Source organism: Ornithorhynchus anatinus, chromosome 12 (genome assembly GCF_004115215.2).
Source record: "Ornithorhynchus anatinus isolate Pmale09 chromosome 12, mOrnAna1.pri.v4, whole genome shotgun sequence".
Classification (NCBI taxonomy): domain Eukaryota; kingdom Metazoa; phylum Chordata; class Mammalia; order Monotremata; family Ornithorhynchidae; genus Ornithorhynchus; species Ornithorhynchus anatinus.
Window position 1 is genome coordinate 10,777,119 of NC_041739.1, and position 16,145 is coordinate 10,793,263.

General features: G+C 41.3%; 1 protein-coding gene across 4 annotated transcripts in view; it reads right to left on the bottom strand.

The window, feature by feature from the left end:
• PALLD (palladin, cytoskeletal associated protein) overlaps positions 1 to 16,145 on the bottom strand; it is a 420,168-nt gene that overhangs the window by 226,989 nt on the left and 177,034 nt on the right. For all 4 annotated transcript variants that reach the window (XM_029076742.2, XM_029076741.2, XM_029076743.2 and 1 more), the window contains 5 exons: positions 14,105 to 14,171; positions 12,995 to 13,100; positions 10,621 to 10,695; positions 5,479 to 5,620; positions 4,060 to 4,083 (listed from right to left, as the gene is read on the bottom strand). In XM_029076742.2, coding sequence (XP_028932575.1) covers positions 4,060 to 4,083; positions 5,479 to 5,620; positions 10,621 to 10,695; positions 12,995 to 13,100; positions 14,105 to 14,171 — 414 coding nt within the window. The remainder of the gene's footprint in view (positions 1 to 4,059; positions 4,084 to 5,478; positions 5,621 to 10,620; positions 10,696 to 12,994; positions 13,101 to 14,104; positions 14,172 to 16,145) is intronic.

Here is a 16,145-nt window from a genome sequence, read left to right on the forward strand (position 1 = left end):
GGTATGTATCCTTTAGTATATGGAAAGTTCTCAGGGGACATACCGACTAACACATGGAAGGCTCTTAGGGAATATACCATTTATTACATAGAAAGTTCTCAGGGACATAACAGTCTAGCATATGGAAAACTATTGGGGTATGTATTCCCTAATGCGTGGAAATTTCTTGGAGGATATACCATCTAGTACTTGGAAAGTTCTCAGGGGATATACCATCATCTACATGAAAAATTTTTGTGGGATGTACTGTCTAGTTCCTGGAAAGTTCTCAGGGGATGGACCATTCTACTACATGGAAGGTTCTTGGGATATATACCATCTAGTACCTGGGTAAGTTCTCAGGCATATACCATCTATTACATGGAAAGTTCTTGTGGGATGTACTGTCCAGTACAAGGAAAGATCACAATCATTCATTCATTCAATCATACTTATTGAACACTTACTGTGTGCAGAGCACTATACTAAGCATTTGGGAGAATACAGTACAACAAGAAATCGACACATCCCTGCCCACAATGATCTTATAAGCTAGTACATGGAAAGTTCTCTGGGTAAGTACCAAACTAGCGCTTAGAAGCTTCCTGGGGAACATACCGTTTAGTATCCGGAAAACTTTTAGGGAATGTACTGTCTAGTACACAAAGATTTCTTAGGGAACATATCAGTCTAATACATGGATAGTTCTCAGGGCAACATATCAGTCTAACACACAGAAAGTTCTTGGAAGAATGTAGCAGTCTAACACACAGAAAGTTCTTGGAGGTCGTTCAGCACATGTAAAATTTTAGTCTTAGTATTGCAGCTACTCCTTAGAGGACAAGTCGAGCAAAGTGGGAATGGCAAAACTGGGGGGATGGGGAGGAAAATCATAATGGTCTTTAATTCATTCATTCAATAGTATTTATTGAGCGCTTACTATGTGCAGAGCACTGTACTAAGCGCTTGGGATGAACAAGTCGGCAACAGATAGAGACAGTCCCTGCCGTTTGACGGGCTTACAGTCTAATCAGAATTGCCCAATCCAATGTTGAGCCCCCCCAAGATTGATTGGTGCCTCCTCCTTTTTATCTCCACTTTCCTCTGGGACTTTGAGATTTCTGCACAAACAGTGTGGATCAACTTAAACTATACCTTGAACTTCAAGCCAGTGTTTTGAACTTGCTAACTGATCTCTGGTTTATAATTTTTAAGCCAAAACCAGTGAAGGAATTCAATAAGTGAGATGCTGATGATGAAGTCAGATAACAATTTTATGATAAGAGCTGTCACGCTGATCGGCTTTGAATCAAAAAAGCAACATCAAAAGCGAGCCTAATCAGTTCCAGTAGCGTGGTTGGTATTCTTTTGCTGAGGATTTCAGTTCTAATTACTCATACCGCACAAAGGAACATAATATATTAGTGAATAACTTTCTCACTTAACCTAAGCTATTCCTTAGTGATGAAGGAGATGTCTGGCATTTTTCCTAAGCTAGTGCCAATCCCCAACTTTTGACTTTCTTCAACTTAAAGAAAAAGTTCATTATAAAAAAAAACCCTTCATAAAATGACATATAATGATTTCAGGCATGGGTTGAGTTAGGGAAGCAGCGTGGCCTAATGGAAAGAGCACGGGCCTGGGCGTCAGAGGACCTGGATTCTAATCTTGGTCCTGCCATTTTACCCGTTGTGGGACCTTAGGCAAGTCACTTCACTTCTCCGTACCTCAGTTCCCTCATCTGCAAAATGGAGATTCAATACCTGTTTTCCCTTCTTCATTGTGAGCCCCATGTAAGACTTGATTGTCTCGATTCTACCCCAGAACATAGTACAGCGCTTGGCATACAGTAAGAGCTTAAGATATACCATAGTTATTATTATTTCCTGTTCTTAGCCCTCAAACACTAGTCCTGCTGGGATCAGGACAGCTAATGGGAAGCCCTGGACTGGACTTAACCGAAGCAGTCAGAAATATCCCCCTGGGATTGGAGGAATCCTTACACCACATTCGAAGGCCACTCCAGTCTGGGAGTCAGGCTACTCCAATTTGGGATTTACATCACCCCTAGTTTCAGTATAGGACTGCGTCTCAGTGGACACCCCTAGACTGGGGAGGTGTGGTGGGTTGGGGAGGGACCTCAACTGCCAAAGAAGCAGAAGCTGCTCTAAGCAGAAACTGCTCTAAGGGAGTTCTTAACCTCCCCCACCCTACCTACCTTTCTCTGGCCCTGTGTGTCTGCCCTAACTTGGTGCTGGATTTTATTATTCAATTATGTGGAAGTTCTATTTAGCAGGGAGTCTTTTCAGCAGGATACAGTATTGTGCAATATTGGGTTACAGACAGAACACCAAGTATTGCATTTTCGTAATCCTGGACATGTATATTTTATGAGGGGATTAGGAAACTTGAGGAGACCTGTCCTATCTATGTCTTCAGAAAACATATCATTTCCATTTCATTCTCGAGGCTATTTCTGAGTCAATCAAGAGTCTTAACTGAGTACCCACTAGGAGCAGAGCAATGTAGAAAGTATTTTGGAGAGCTCAAGTGAAGTAAAAGACAAGGTTCCTGCACTCATGGAGTTTACAGTATAATATCCATTACGTTTTTCAACCTCCATTTATGTTTAGATGCAGAAAGAACCAAGCATTTTCACCTAGGAGAGAAGCACCAGAGAAGTAGCATGGCCTCGTGGAAAGAGGAGAGGCCTGGGAGTCAGGATCTACGGCTTTCCTGCTCTGTTACTTTCTCTGTGGCTCAGTTACCTCATCAGTAAAATAGGGATACAATACCTCTTCTGACTCCTACTTAGACTACGAGCTTCGTGTGGGACAAAGATTGGGTCTGACCAGTATGCTTAATACAGGGTTTGGCACATAGTAAACACTTAACAACTGGTATTATTATTATTATTTCTACTACTACTGCTATCTGGGATGGGAAGGGTACAGAGTTATGACTGAGTTATGCATGAATTATTTGGTGAAGTTGAAGTTGATTTTCCCCACAGAATCCCATCTCAGGGGTCGGTAGGGAAAATATCTGAAAATTAACACGAACTTTTCCCAAAGGCCCAACGTCCCCTTCCTCTACCCATAATCTGCTTCTCTCACTGTGTGGGCTGATGGAGTTCAGATTAAGGTCCACTCCTGGGTCAGTAATACCAGGACCAATGGCCCCAGACTCCACAAGGAGAAAGAAGGTGTCCGGCTTCTATTGTGTAAAGACTAAGAAAGACAGAAACTACCGATTCAAAATAAGCTTTTTTTTTTTTTTTTTTTGCTCTTCTGCTGACAAGAAATGGTGCCCCAAATGGCAGCTTTCCTGGGAAAGGGAAAAAGTGAAAAGGAATCCTTCTGGGGAAAAAAAAAATGCTGGAACAAGTAGGTAAAATCCTCCCTCAGGAGCAGCTCCTTTCCCTTAGGGGATGTAAATGTACAATATGACTGTTGTGGAAATAACAAATTCTGAGGGCTAAAGGCTTCTGGCTAAGACCCAGTGAGCCTGATACCACAGCACTATAATGACGTCAAAAAACCTAGTGGTTTAGAGACGATCTGAGAGCGGTGACTTCTCATGATTGCAAATGGTATTACTTTATGGAAATATGCACTCAGGGCACACACTCTAGTCTGCCCAGGGGCCTGTTTGGCTTACATTTTTTGGTCTGCTCACATTTGAGAAAACAGAGCTGCATTTGGGGAGCCTAGCTGTTAGTGGTTTTGGTTTGCAGAACTATGCGACAGAAAGTTTCTGCTGGAATTTCAGGGCAATTTTTTTTCTCCATCAGCTTGCAAAAAAGTTTACAGAGAATAAAGGGTTTCCCTCCTCCCCCAAAATTAAATATTAAATCATTAGGTTCTCCCTGCTTGCCTGAATGAATTTGGAGTTTCACTAATAAAACACTTGATGTAAAATACAGTGGGTTCTCTCATGATAAACAATAAATAGATCGACTTTCAGCGGGTTTCATAATTCCAAAGCACTGAAGAAACAGAGTTCTGCTCACGGCTTAATACAAATTTGAAAAAAGCCTATTGAAACTTGAAAGAATTTAAATAAAAAATGAATTCTTACCAGGTTCAGCTGTAGATCGAGGTTCTGTTTTCCACGTCAGAGAAAAAGCAAGGAAAAGAAGAGAGAATTAGAATGAGAATTCAACTATAATAAATATTCACATCCTTTTACTGTCTATTCCACTGTCTAGGAAATATATCTGGGATATACTCTTTCAATCCCAGCAAGTAATGAAGGCAAGCCAGAGGAGTGAATGGGACTGAACTAGCCAACTCATCTGGCCAGTTTATTGCTCATCAATTGCAAATTCAGATTATTGTGGCGGTATGGTCTATTCAAGAGAACAAAGGCCTAAGCAGCCTGAAGATTCTGGTATGGTTTTTTTTGTTGTTGTTGTGGTTAAGCACATGATATGTGCCAGGCATTGTACCAAGCACTGGAGTAGAATCAAAATAATCAGGTTGGACACATTCTCTCTCCTACATGGGGCTCGTATGCGTAATCCCATTTTACAGATGAGGTAACTGAGGCATAGAGAAGTTAAGTAACTTGTCCAAGATCACACAGAAGGTAAGTGGCAGAGCTGGAATTAGAACCCAGGTCCTCTGACTCCCAGGACTGTGCTCTATACACTAGGTCTTGCTGCTTCTCAATTGTCCCTGGGTCTGCCACTTGTTTGCTTTGTGATCTTGAACAAGTCACTTGACCTTTAAATTTTAAATAGGGATTTAACATCTGTTTCCTCTCCCTGTCGAATGTGAGCCCCATGTCAGATAGATCGGAACAGTGCCTGGCACTTAGAAAGTGCTTAACAAATGCCATAATTATAATTATTACCCTTGAGACATATTTAACAATTCCTTTCTGCAAAGAAAAGATGCTCTTGGGGTGACCAAGGCCCCCTCTGTACCCATCTGCAATTTTCCTCTCAGGTCTCTCTTACCTGTTTGGTGATTGTGACAGTGGTGGGAAATGAAAAGGAAAGGTGTGGGGAAGTAGAAAGTGGAGGAAGAGGAAGAGACGGAACTGGAGAAGGCAGAGGAGTGCTGAGAGTAATGGTGATTTAAAGTCCGTCCTCGGGCTTAGCGGAAAGAGCCTGGGCTTGGGAGTCAGAAGACCTGGGTTCTAATCCATACTCCACCATTTAATGTTGGTATTTGTTAAGCGCTTACTATGTGCAGAGCACTGTTCTAAGCGCTGGGGTAGACACAGGGGAATCAGGTTGTCCCACGTGGGGCTCACAGTCTTCATGCTCATTTTACAGATGAGGTAACTGAGGCACAGAGAAGTTAAGTGACTTGCCCATAGTCACACAGCTGACAGGAGGCAGAGCTGGGATTCGAACTCATGAGCTCTGACTCCAAAGCCCAGGCTCTTTCCACTGAGCCACGCTGCTTCTCTGCTGCACCATTTGCCAGTGCTGGGTGACCTTGAGCAAGTTACTACACTTGTGTCAGTTCTCCCACAGTGCTGACTTACTTTTCTGCAGAATTCGGAAGTCAGGAGAGTCTTGAATCTCACTGCCTTGTCGAAACCACTTGACCTGCAATGGCGGCGTTCCTCTGACCCTGCACTCCAGAACAACAACCTGCCCCTCGGATGCTGTGATGTTTTGCAGATCCTGCGTTTTGGGGGAGACACTCTCCATTAAACCTCCATGCATTTATCAAATACATACAAACACCCAAAACTAGTCAGAGTAGTTTTAGAAAATTGAAACAATGGAACCAGTATGAGTTAGCCCTGTAGAGAAACACTGATCTTTGGCTTTCCATAATCACCACTTGATTGCAGGGCATTCATCTTCAGAAGGTCTGCAAAAGTGCTAATCTACATACAGAATCAGCTTTAGTCTCATCCACATTTTCCAATCCTAAGCCTCTCACTTCCAGTCATATTCTTCTATTTTACCCATGTTTAGAAACCAACAGAATATATATGTATTTGCAAGGATGAAACCGAAGAGCTTTCTCAGTCAAGCCGAGGTTCTTTGAAAACCAGACAAAAAGCAACTGGAACAGAGAGGCAGAAACTGCCTGATTTCCTTTTGGCCTATCCTGATTTCTGTTAGTCTTAGAGTATGGCCTTATAATGAAAATACCATCTGCTTTTCATTTTCCCCGAACTTTTAATGTGATTGATTTATGGTGCTTTGAAGTATAAGGGTACTCTGAAGATAGATTTCAAAAAGCTTTCCTAGAAATTTGCATTCGATATCCAAGATTAGAAATTAAAAGATAGATATTTTTAATGTCTTCTCTTACCCAGGCCATCCACCTAGCTAGAGAAAAATGGAAAGACTCTTTCCTAATCTTTTTGATGTTTGTAAGAGTTGTGATTTTGAGTTTCTGAAAACTTGCCCTTCACATGATGAGGATGATGAAGATGAGTATATTAGAGAAAAAAAATCTATTGTGCACTTGCACATTTTGTCTATAGGAAATTTGGTAATTTTTTTGGTCTCTTGCCAGTGGAGTGACTGTTTACAAGAAAGGGTCTGATCTAACTGCCAATGGGACATGCACTTGAGTTGTTTTGGCTCTTTTAGACTGAGCAGCAAGATTCTGACTATTCTCCAGCCTGGCACTCTGGCTTTGTCATCGTGGGACAGGAATGTTTTTTGAAAGGGGTTTTGAAATGGAAAATTACTTTTCTGGTCAAAATCTGCACAAGAAAAACCTAACCTTAAAGGCCAAACTAAAGTGAGCAAGCAAGACTATGTTTTGGGAACCAGAGACTGTTAGTCTTGCTGAAGAACTCTTGATCTACCTGGCAATCCCAAGTAAGTTTACAGTCTTTGTGCTTACTATGTGTCAAGTACTGTTTATTACAAACAAATTATTTATCTATAGTAATGTCTCTTCTGGCTGAATGCCTGTTAATGCTGTTGCACTTTACTCTCCCAAGCACTTAGTACAGTGTCCCACACGTAATAAGCACTCAATAAATACCATTAATTGATTGATTGTTCTAAGCATGGGGATAATTACAAGCATTAATTACAAGTGAATCAGGTTGGACACAGTCCCTGCCCCACATTAGTCTCACAAGATTTTGACCGACAGCTCATGGATCTCGCCCACATCCTGCCCCTGTCCTCTTCATATCTGACCGACAATTACTCTTCCCTACTTTCTTGAAGACACATTGCCTCCAACAGGCCTTTCCTGACTAAGCCCTCTTTTCCTTTTCTTCCACTCCTTTCTGCATCACCCTGACTTTCTCCATTTATTAACCTCCCCCCATCCCAGCCTCACAGAGCTTATGTACCTATCGCTAATTTATTTATTTATATCAATGTCTGTCTCCCTCTTTAGACTGCAAGCTTGTTGTGGGCAGGGAATGTGTCACTTATATTGTTATATTGTACTCTCCCAAGTGCTTAGTATAGTGCTCTGCACAGAATCAGTGCTCAATAAGTACAACTGATGAATCTATCATGTCTGAGACTTTTCCCATCATCTTGCCACTTGCTGGCAGTGTCCAGATTCCAGATTACTGGAAGAAGTATAGCTCAGAGCCACCCCAGATGGATACCATCAAGCAGGTATTCATTCACTGGAATCCACTAGGAAGCAAAGAAGAAATACAAGCTTTCTGATTTATTCTTCCACCGGTGGCTATTACTTATACTAACCCTTATATTACATATAATTTTCCTTATTATCACATTATTAGCAATTGTTTTTATCAGTTTATGTCTGGTGTTCTCCCACAACCTCAAGGGAAGGGATTGTGTATTACACTTCTCTGTATGTCCCCCGTGCTTCTAAGACAGTGTTTTCTGTTGAGTTGATAAGAAAAAAAAATGCTTTTTTTTCTTATGGTATTTGATAAGCACTTACTACATGCCAGGCACTGTACTGAATGCTGGGGTGGATACAAGCTAATCAGGTTGTACACAGTCTCTGCCCCAGACAGGGTTCACATCTCTGATGAAGTGACTTGTGCAAGGTCACCCAGCAGACAAGTGGCAGACCCAGGATTAGAACCCAGGACCTTCTGACTCCCAGGCCTGTGCTCTTTTCACTAAGCTATACTACTTCTCTGGATCTCACCCTGATGCTTTTCAGTTTTTCCCCACTGAATTGTAACAAAAAAAGATCAGGAGCAAACCTTATTCTTTAGCTGGCCAGTGGGTTAGGTCTCATTAAGGTCATTCAGAAACACGGGGGCTCCAGTTTTGTTTTCCAACAATGTTTGCTCTATGCAGACTCTGACAATGGGAGGAACAGTCAGAGAGAATCTCACGCTTATAGGCTGGCCATAATGGAGCTCCTGAAAATAATGCTAGACTGGTCACTGTCTGGGATGGGATTATTCTAACCACCTTGAAGATGACAATCCCACTTTGGTGAATGACCCAACAGCTTGCTAGGGCCCTGAAGATGAAACCAAACCATACAGGGAAATAACTCAGGGTTAGGTAGAAGAATCACTTTAAATGGGTCAAATTTGAACAAGAGAAGGCAAGGTTAGCTACATACAGTGAGATGTCAGTCTGTCAGAGAGGAAATAGCATGGACCTGGGAGTCAGAGGATTTGGGTTCTACTCCGGGCTCTGCCACTTGCCTTCTGTATGATCTTGGGTGAGTCACTTAAATTCTCTGTGCCTCAGTTTTCTCATCTGTAAAATGGAGAGTCAGTACCTGTTCTCCCTCCTACTTATATTGTGAGCCCCTTGAGGGACAGGGGCTGTGTCCAACCTGATTAACTTATATCTACCCCAGTGTTTACCATATAGTGCAGATTTAAAAATTGTCACAGTGATATTATTATTATCATTATCATCATCAGAGCTCCTTGCTTTGACTGTCTTATTCTTCCTTTTATTATTTTGGGCAAGGGAAAATTCTGGTTTAACTTAATTTTGTGTTTAGTTAATGGGATACCCTGAGGGGTTTTCCTACTACTGAATGGCATGAAAGGGTGAACCCACAGGGGTTGCTGCTGAGTATTATCTGGGGGAACCTGCTACATTTTCCCCCAAATCCAGGGAGTAATTTGGTGAAACTCAATGTACATAACTTTTAGTTTTGAGGCTTCATCTTTTAATAAGCATCCACACATTAGAATGTGCTCTTTCTTTCAGGACAAACTCCAGGTTATGAAGGAAATATACTGGAAAACTAAATCTGTGGCTGTAATTGCTGGTCCTGAGGAACTTAATTTGAGTAGTTTCAGTTTACTGATAGGCTGAAAATCTGAGTAATCTCCACCCTCCTTGGCCCCAAGAGGGCTGAAACAGCTTGATTAATTTCCCTCTGGCATAAATAGTAGTGAAATGCCCAAGGTCAGCCGGTGGGCCCTGCGTCCTGGTATAAACTCAGTCAGAGGAGGCTGGACACAGAGGTGCCACCATCTCCAGGCCATTCTGACACTGGTGCCTTCGTCTGGAGAACTGAGTGGGGCCCTCCATTAATAAGAGGTATTTTTCAAATACCTTTTAGGGGCATAACTCTATATAAAACTGCTGGGGAAATGCAACAGAAGCAGCATGTATGTTCTCATCAAGAAGCTTTCAATCTAATAGAGTTGCTAACAATTCAATCACATTCAGTGAGCACCTATGGTGTACAAAGCATTGTACTAAATGCTGGGGAGAGTACAATAGAACAATATAAAAAGACACATTCCCTGCTCACAGCAAACTTACAGTCTGGGTAGTCAATTTGAGCTATCCCTAGACAATGGAATCTGCTCACGATGGTCTGATGGGGTCTGGATCCACCCACTACCCTGTATGCATCATCCTCAAGTAGATTGGAGTGGATCCTGGGGGAACGCTCTGAAGGAACTGCGTTGGGTCCAGAGAGGGAACCTTGAGCAAATGAACAAATCTGGACTGGAATGGGTGAGCTAGATTTAGTCCTGGCTTAAACCCCAAGGGTGGCCCTGAAAGCCTTGGAACTAGCCCAGATTTGCAATGTAGGTTGTGGGTTGGCTAAGTCCATGAGAAACATACCAAGTAGCTACATTCTGGGTCATCCCGCCAAGGAACGGAGGGCAGGAGAAGGTGCTCAAATGGTTCTAAGAAACCAGCTACATCATGCTTTGGTCCCTTGTTGACTTCCAAGCCAGTATTCTCCAATAAAGTCACTAGCACTGCAGCAGAGTAAGACTCATTTAGAGTACAGTAAATCCATTCATTCTGATTTAAAAATGAGAAGCAACTTGGCCTAGTGGATAGAGCATGGGCCTGGGAGTTAGAAGGACCTGGGTTCTACTCCTGGCTCTGCCCCATGTCTGCTGTGTGACCTTGGGCAAGTCATTTCACTTTTCTGTGCCTTAGTTACCTCCTCTGTAAAATGGGGATTAAGACTGTGAGCCCTCTGTGGGAAAGGGACTGCGTTCAACCTGATCAACTTGTATTCAACCCAGTGCTTAGTACAGTGCCTGGCACATAGTAAGTGGGCAGGGAATGAGTCTGTTTATTGTTATATTGTACTCTCCCATGTACTTAGTACAGTGGTCCGCATGCAGTAAGTGCTCAATAAATATGATTGAATGAATGAAGCGCTTAGCAAATACCATTTAAAAAAATCATTGCATTACGTCACAATGAACTGGGATGATATTCCAAAATGCAAACCCAGAGAACGAGCATAGTAGCTGCCAAACCTTTGTAAAAACGGGTGGAGAGAAGGCAGGATTGGAGCCATCCAGTCGGCAGAGATAGGAAGTGGGACTCTGAACCTGAAAAATCAAAATTGGAGCAATCAGAATGTGGGACGCATATATCGCTGGGAAGATGTAAAGAAAAACCCCCATGCTGAATTTTGTCTATCTCTTAGATACTTCTGCCATACATCATCCTGCAAGGCTGCTCTTACACAGCAATCACTGGGCAAACCTCCCTCTTCCACATCTGTTCCTTTTCTCTGATCAAGATGATATTTACAGGTTGGGTTTCCCTGAGTCCTCTGGGAATTATGGACTTAATGCCATTACCAAACAGATTTGGAGTACAGGGACCTCTGCAAATGCTTTTTACAAAGTTCTCCAGAAGACTAAGTTCCTTTATACTCTCAAACCCAGACTGAAACAGTTTAGTCAGCAGCATCAGCTTCTGCTCCAATTTAGAAGGAAAGTGCCTGATCCAGTTCTTAATGGCTTAATTTTAAATGTGCAGTATTTTTGTTCCATTAAGATTGGAAGGAGAATTTATTCTTCTTAACATATGCACCCCTAAATTAAGATGCTGCTATTACTCCCGAATGCCAAACCTCATGGAGAAGAAAATTGTCTGACTTCAGGAAAAGTCAGATTTTATTTCTTGAAAATATTTTGTGTGTACTTCATGTGCCCTTTTCCGCTCACTTAAGCAATACCAGGAATCCCACATCCAGATGCACACTTTTTTATGCCCATTATAATGAACCTCATAAGGTATATACACATTTATTAAATATAACAGGCAAGTCTCTTCAGATCTAAAGATACGGAGAGAGGCAACATATTTGATGATTAGAGCATGTGACTTTCTTTTATTTTTGGCTTCATCATTAGCTTGTTCTGGGATTTCATCAAGGTTCTCAGCTTCTGTTTCTCATTTCTCCTGTTGTAAAAGAAAGACCCAACCTCTTCTCCTTATGGGGTTCTTTTAGGGATTGTAATAGCAAACTGTTAGTTAAGTACTTTGAACTCCTTTACAATGCAAACAGAACTGTTTCGTATTACATGATGAGTAGACACCCAATATCATCTCTATGTGCAATTAGAAAATGTATGAATAAGAGACCTGGGCATAACTTTGAAGGTCATATGTTTCCTCTAAACTTCATCTAAAAATCAACATTCCATAGCTCATATTCCACAACTTTATGAAAATAAACACATATACAGAAACAGAATGTAAATGCTGGACTCGAACTGGGGGTCTTATCTTCAAATTTCATGACCCGGGCAGCACAAGGAGTGAGCGTTCAGTGAATGTTAACTGATGAGGCCATTCCTGAGTAAAGGCAGTGTATCACAAGACATTTAATGAGTTACCGACCATTTTAGAGATGGTGAAGACTGGAGTAGAGCCACAAGTGGGTGTTGATAAATCATTTTGTGGAGCATGGCCTGCCACCCAAGTAACCGTATTTGATTTAGATATCTCACTTGTAATGATTTTAATGCTGTCTATCTTTCATGGGCTGCTTGCCCCCTGCCAAGATATCCAGAGTGCTTTCAAGTTTTTGCTGGGTGAAGGATAATATTTTATGACTCAGGTATTTTATTGGGAAGAGAATGGGCTAGTAGGTTATTTTTGAGGACTTTTGCACATTTTGTACTATTTACAAGCAGCAGCATGGTCTAGTGGATAGATAACAGGCCTGGGAGTCAGAAGGACCTGGGTTCTAATCCCAGTTCTGCCACTTGTCTGCTGCGTGACCTTAGGCAAGTCATTTTGCTTCTCTGGGTCTCAGTTACCTCATTTGTAAAAAAGTCCTAGTGGACTCAGGACTCAGGTCCTTCTGACTCCTAGACCTGTGCTCTATCCACTGGGCCATATTGTTTCTCCTCTTAGCAGAACTCCTCTTAGAAAGAAGAGTTTCCAAATGGGAGGCTGGGAATACTGACTAGTAAATGGGATGTCTGTGGTTGTACTGGATTAACATTGTGAAAGGAAGGGGAGGAAGACAGGAGGGAAGCCCTTATAACTCACGTAGCCTCGCTAGCTTAGTGCACTGGATCACAGTGTTTGTTTTTTCCCAGTCTTATTACTCCTTAGACTATCCCAAGCTTTTGAGAGCCAGGAACTATATCAGCATTTGATTTAAATATACACTTTTATTTGTATTGAATTTGGATTAACTATCATTAGCTCATTTAAAATACAATTTCCTGAAATAACACATTCGAAATCCCGCTTATAGGATATCCTCCCCATCAATTAGAACAGTGCTTGGCACATAGTGAAGCACTTAACAAATGCCGTTATTATTATCAATACCAAATCCTTAAAGCTACAGTGTCAGATGATACAGTCATACATCATTCTTACCTGTTGAACAGGAACTGATATGGGTTGAATCACGGCTGTGGTCACTCCAGTCTTTGGGGAAGACGATCCTATTGTTAAGGAGACTGAGGTTGTTTTCTTTTGGGCTCTGGAAATTGGAAGACAAAAATTTTCAGTCAGGCTGCCAATCAATGGTACTTCTTGAATACCTACCGAGTATAAAGCACTGGACTAAACGCTTGGAAAAGTACAGAAGAAACAAATCAAATGCTCCTGGCCCTCAAGGTTTTTGCATCTAATGGGATTGACAGAAGTGATATTATTTATTTGAGACAACATCAATTCTCACAGGACTCCCAGTAAACTTCTTGTGGACTCAGTAAGGTTTTGCCTCTCAGAGTTTTCAGAAAAATCTTTCACTGGCCATCCAGAACTCCAACATCTATACCTTATTTTAATGATGAATTTGGAAAGTAATGTGAAGTCTTTCCCTGGTTATACCTTAGAAAATGGACAAAATGGCTATTCTATACCAACAGACTGAAACATGTAATCTGCAAACACTCCGAAGAATCAGAAGCTTTCAATGTAGAATTCATTCAATAGTATTTATTGAGGGTTTACTGTCTGCAAAGCACTGTCCTAAGTGCTGCTACTTTGGGGGTCAAGGTTGTGTGCAGTTCGCATCTGGGTATGTTTCCCCCATCACTTAATAGAGTTCTCTGCACACAGTAAGGTGCTTAAATATTTTCTCTGTTATTACTATCCTTGTAATTAATTTTCACTGATTCCTGAGTAAACATGAATTAAGTGATTTTATCTTTATCCATTAGTTGAGTCTTACAGAGAGAAGCAAATTCAAGAATGCTCTAATCTTCACATTACTTTGTGTTCCATGCAGAAGCCATTTAAGTATTTTACTTTTAAATTAATTTACGGTTGCTTTGGGATTTAACCTTAAACTCAAGGTACAGAATTCAAATCTCCAGATGACTGCTATGCTTTGATGGAAATGATCTGATTATTGATCGACATCAATTTGATCTCTTTTAGAATAGCAGTAACAGGGGGCAAAGAAATCTAGCTGAACCAGTTTGTTGTCGATCCTGATTAGAGCTAATCGGTATTGCTGATGCACTCATACACACTTACTGTGGCATAGCTCCAGGGTTCAGTTTGAAAGCTGTACTTTCGCTGTCAGAATCTGTAGAGCTAGCACCTGAAAGAAAATGTAAAATGATTATCGTTCAAAGTGTTTATTTGTCCTTAAAAAAGTCATGCCTTATTCCTTTGTAATTGTATTCAAATCAATACTTTGATTTGCCCTTGGATCTGTACCCTTTAAGCACTTGATTTTCACCACCTCCTCCGTCCCAGGATCTGTACCCTTTAAGCACTTGATATTCACCACCTCCTCCATCCCAAGCCCCAGAACTTATGTACATATCTGTAATTTATTTTAGTGTCTCTCTCTCTCCCGCTAAACTCTAAACTTCTGGTGGGCAAGGAATGTGTCAACGAAGTCTGTTATAGTGTATTATCCCAAGCACTTAGAACTGTGCTCTGCACCCAGTAAATGCTCAATAAATACCACCGATTGATTTGGCCATATAATACAAAAAGAGGACATTTCAGGGGCACCTAAATCTGATAGTTTTGAATTGGTTTTTACAAAGTTTCAACTCTAGCATAGCAATGGATTTTGTATTTGCATTCAGAACCACGGAAGATTCCATTATTTTAGTTTCAGATTTTAAAATTGTGAATTCCCTCGGTTTCACTTCAGGTTTTCGTCCCATCATTTCTGACAGGCACTTTTAGATGATGATTCGCAAATGGTTTAATAATCGCCTGAAAACTTCACCTTCTGTGAAAAATAGGAGTTTTTTAAGTTGTAAGTGTCCCAGAAAGGTGGATTAGCAAATGATTTTCACTTCTTATTTATCAGATAGAGTTGGTGGACTCCTAAACAGGTTAACCAAACTATCATTTTTATTATTTTTATTGTATCTGTTAAGCATATATTATGCGCCAAGCACATAGCTCTAAGCGCTGGGATAGATACAAGTTAAACAGGTCAGACACAGTCTCTGTCCCACAGAGGGCTCACGGTCTGAATAGGAGGGAGAACAGGCACTGAATCTCCATTTTGCAGATGAGGAAACTGAGGCAGCAGTGAAGCAACTTGCCTAAGGTCACTCAACAGGCAACTGAGAGAGCTGGGGTTAGAACCCAGTCCCTCTGACTCCTGGGTCTGAGCTCTTTCCATGCTGCTACCCTAGAGGTCTACGTGTTGAATTTGAGAGCTCTGTAGTTTCTGAATTGCTACTAAACACACACACACACTGATAACTAAGTTTTTCTTCAGGTTAGTATCTCGTTATCAACAGCTTCATAGACAAATCACAGGCTGTCTGTTTTTTAAGGCCATTGGACTTTGACTTGAGATAAAATGTACAAAAGATTTCAGGGGTGAGATAAGAATTCAGCCATAATGTCAACAATTATGTTCTCAAAGAACTCTTCGGAAGGAGACACATTTATCTAATGTGCATTAAAATATTCTTTTTCAGGTGACTGTTTTGGAGGGTTTCTTGATTTTATATAGAAGCAATACGGCCTAGTAGATGGGCCTGGGGTCAGAAGGACCTGGGTTCTAATCCCAGCTCTGCCACTTGTCTGCTGTGCAACATCAGGCAAGTCACTTCACTTCTCTGTGCCTCAGTTACCTCATCAGTAAAATAGGGCTTGAAACTATGAGCCCCATGTGGGACTGGGATGGGGACTGTGTCAAACCTTACTTGCTTGTATCCACCCCAGCGTTTAGTTCAGTGTCTGGCACATAGTAACACTTGACCAATTCCACAATTATTAAGTGCCCTGTTTCTCAAACGTTAGGGGCAATATTAAAGCAGTAGACTAAAAGCATCTTCTCAAGATATCAAAAATTCACTCTGGTTGAGAGAACAACGTTCCACCTGACACAGCTAGCCTCCAGATTAAAATAAGTTAAGTGACAATGTCTTTTTTTTAACAAAGCTAATGTGATGACAGGTCACACCGTCTATGATCTCTCAAATTCACCTTTTAGGAAAAATAATGATCGTACTTATGAAGGGCCAACTATGTGCCAATCGCTATGCTAGGCACTGGGGTAGATACAAGATCACCAGGACAGATACAGTCCCTGTCC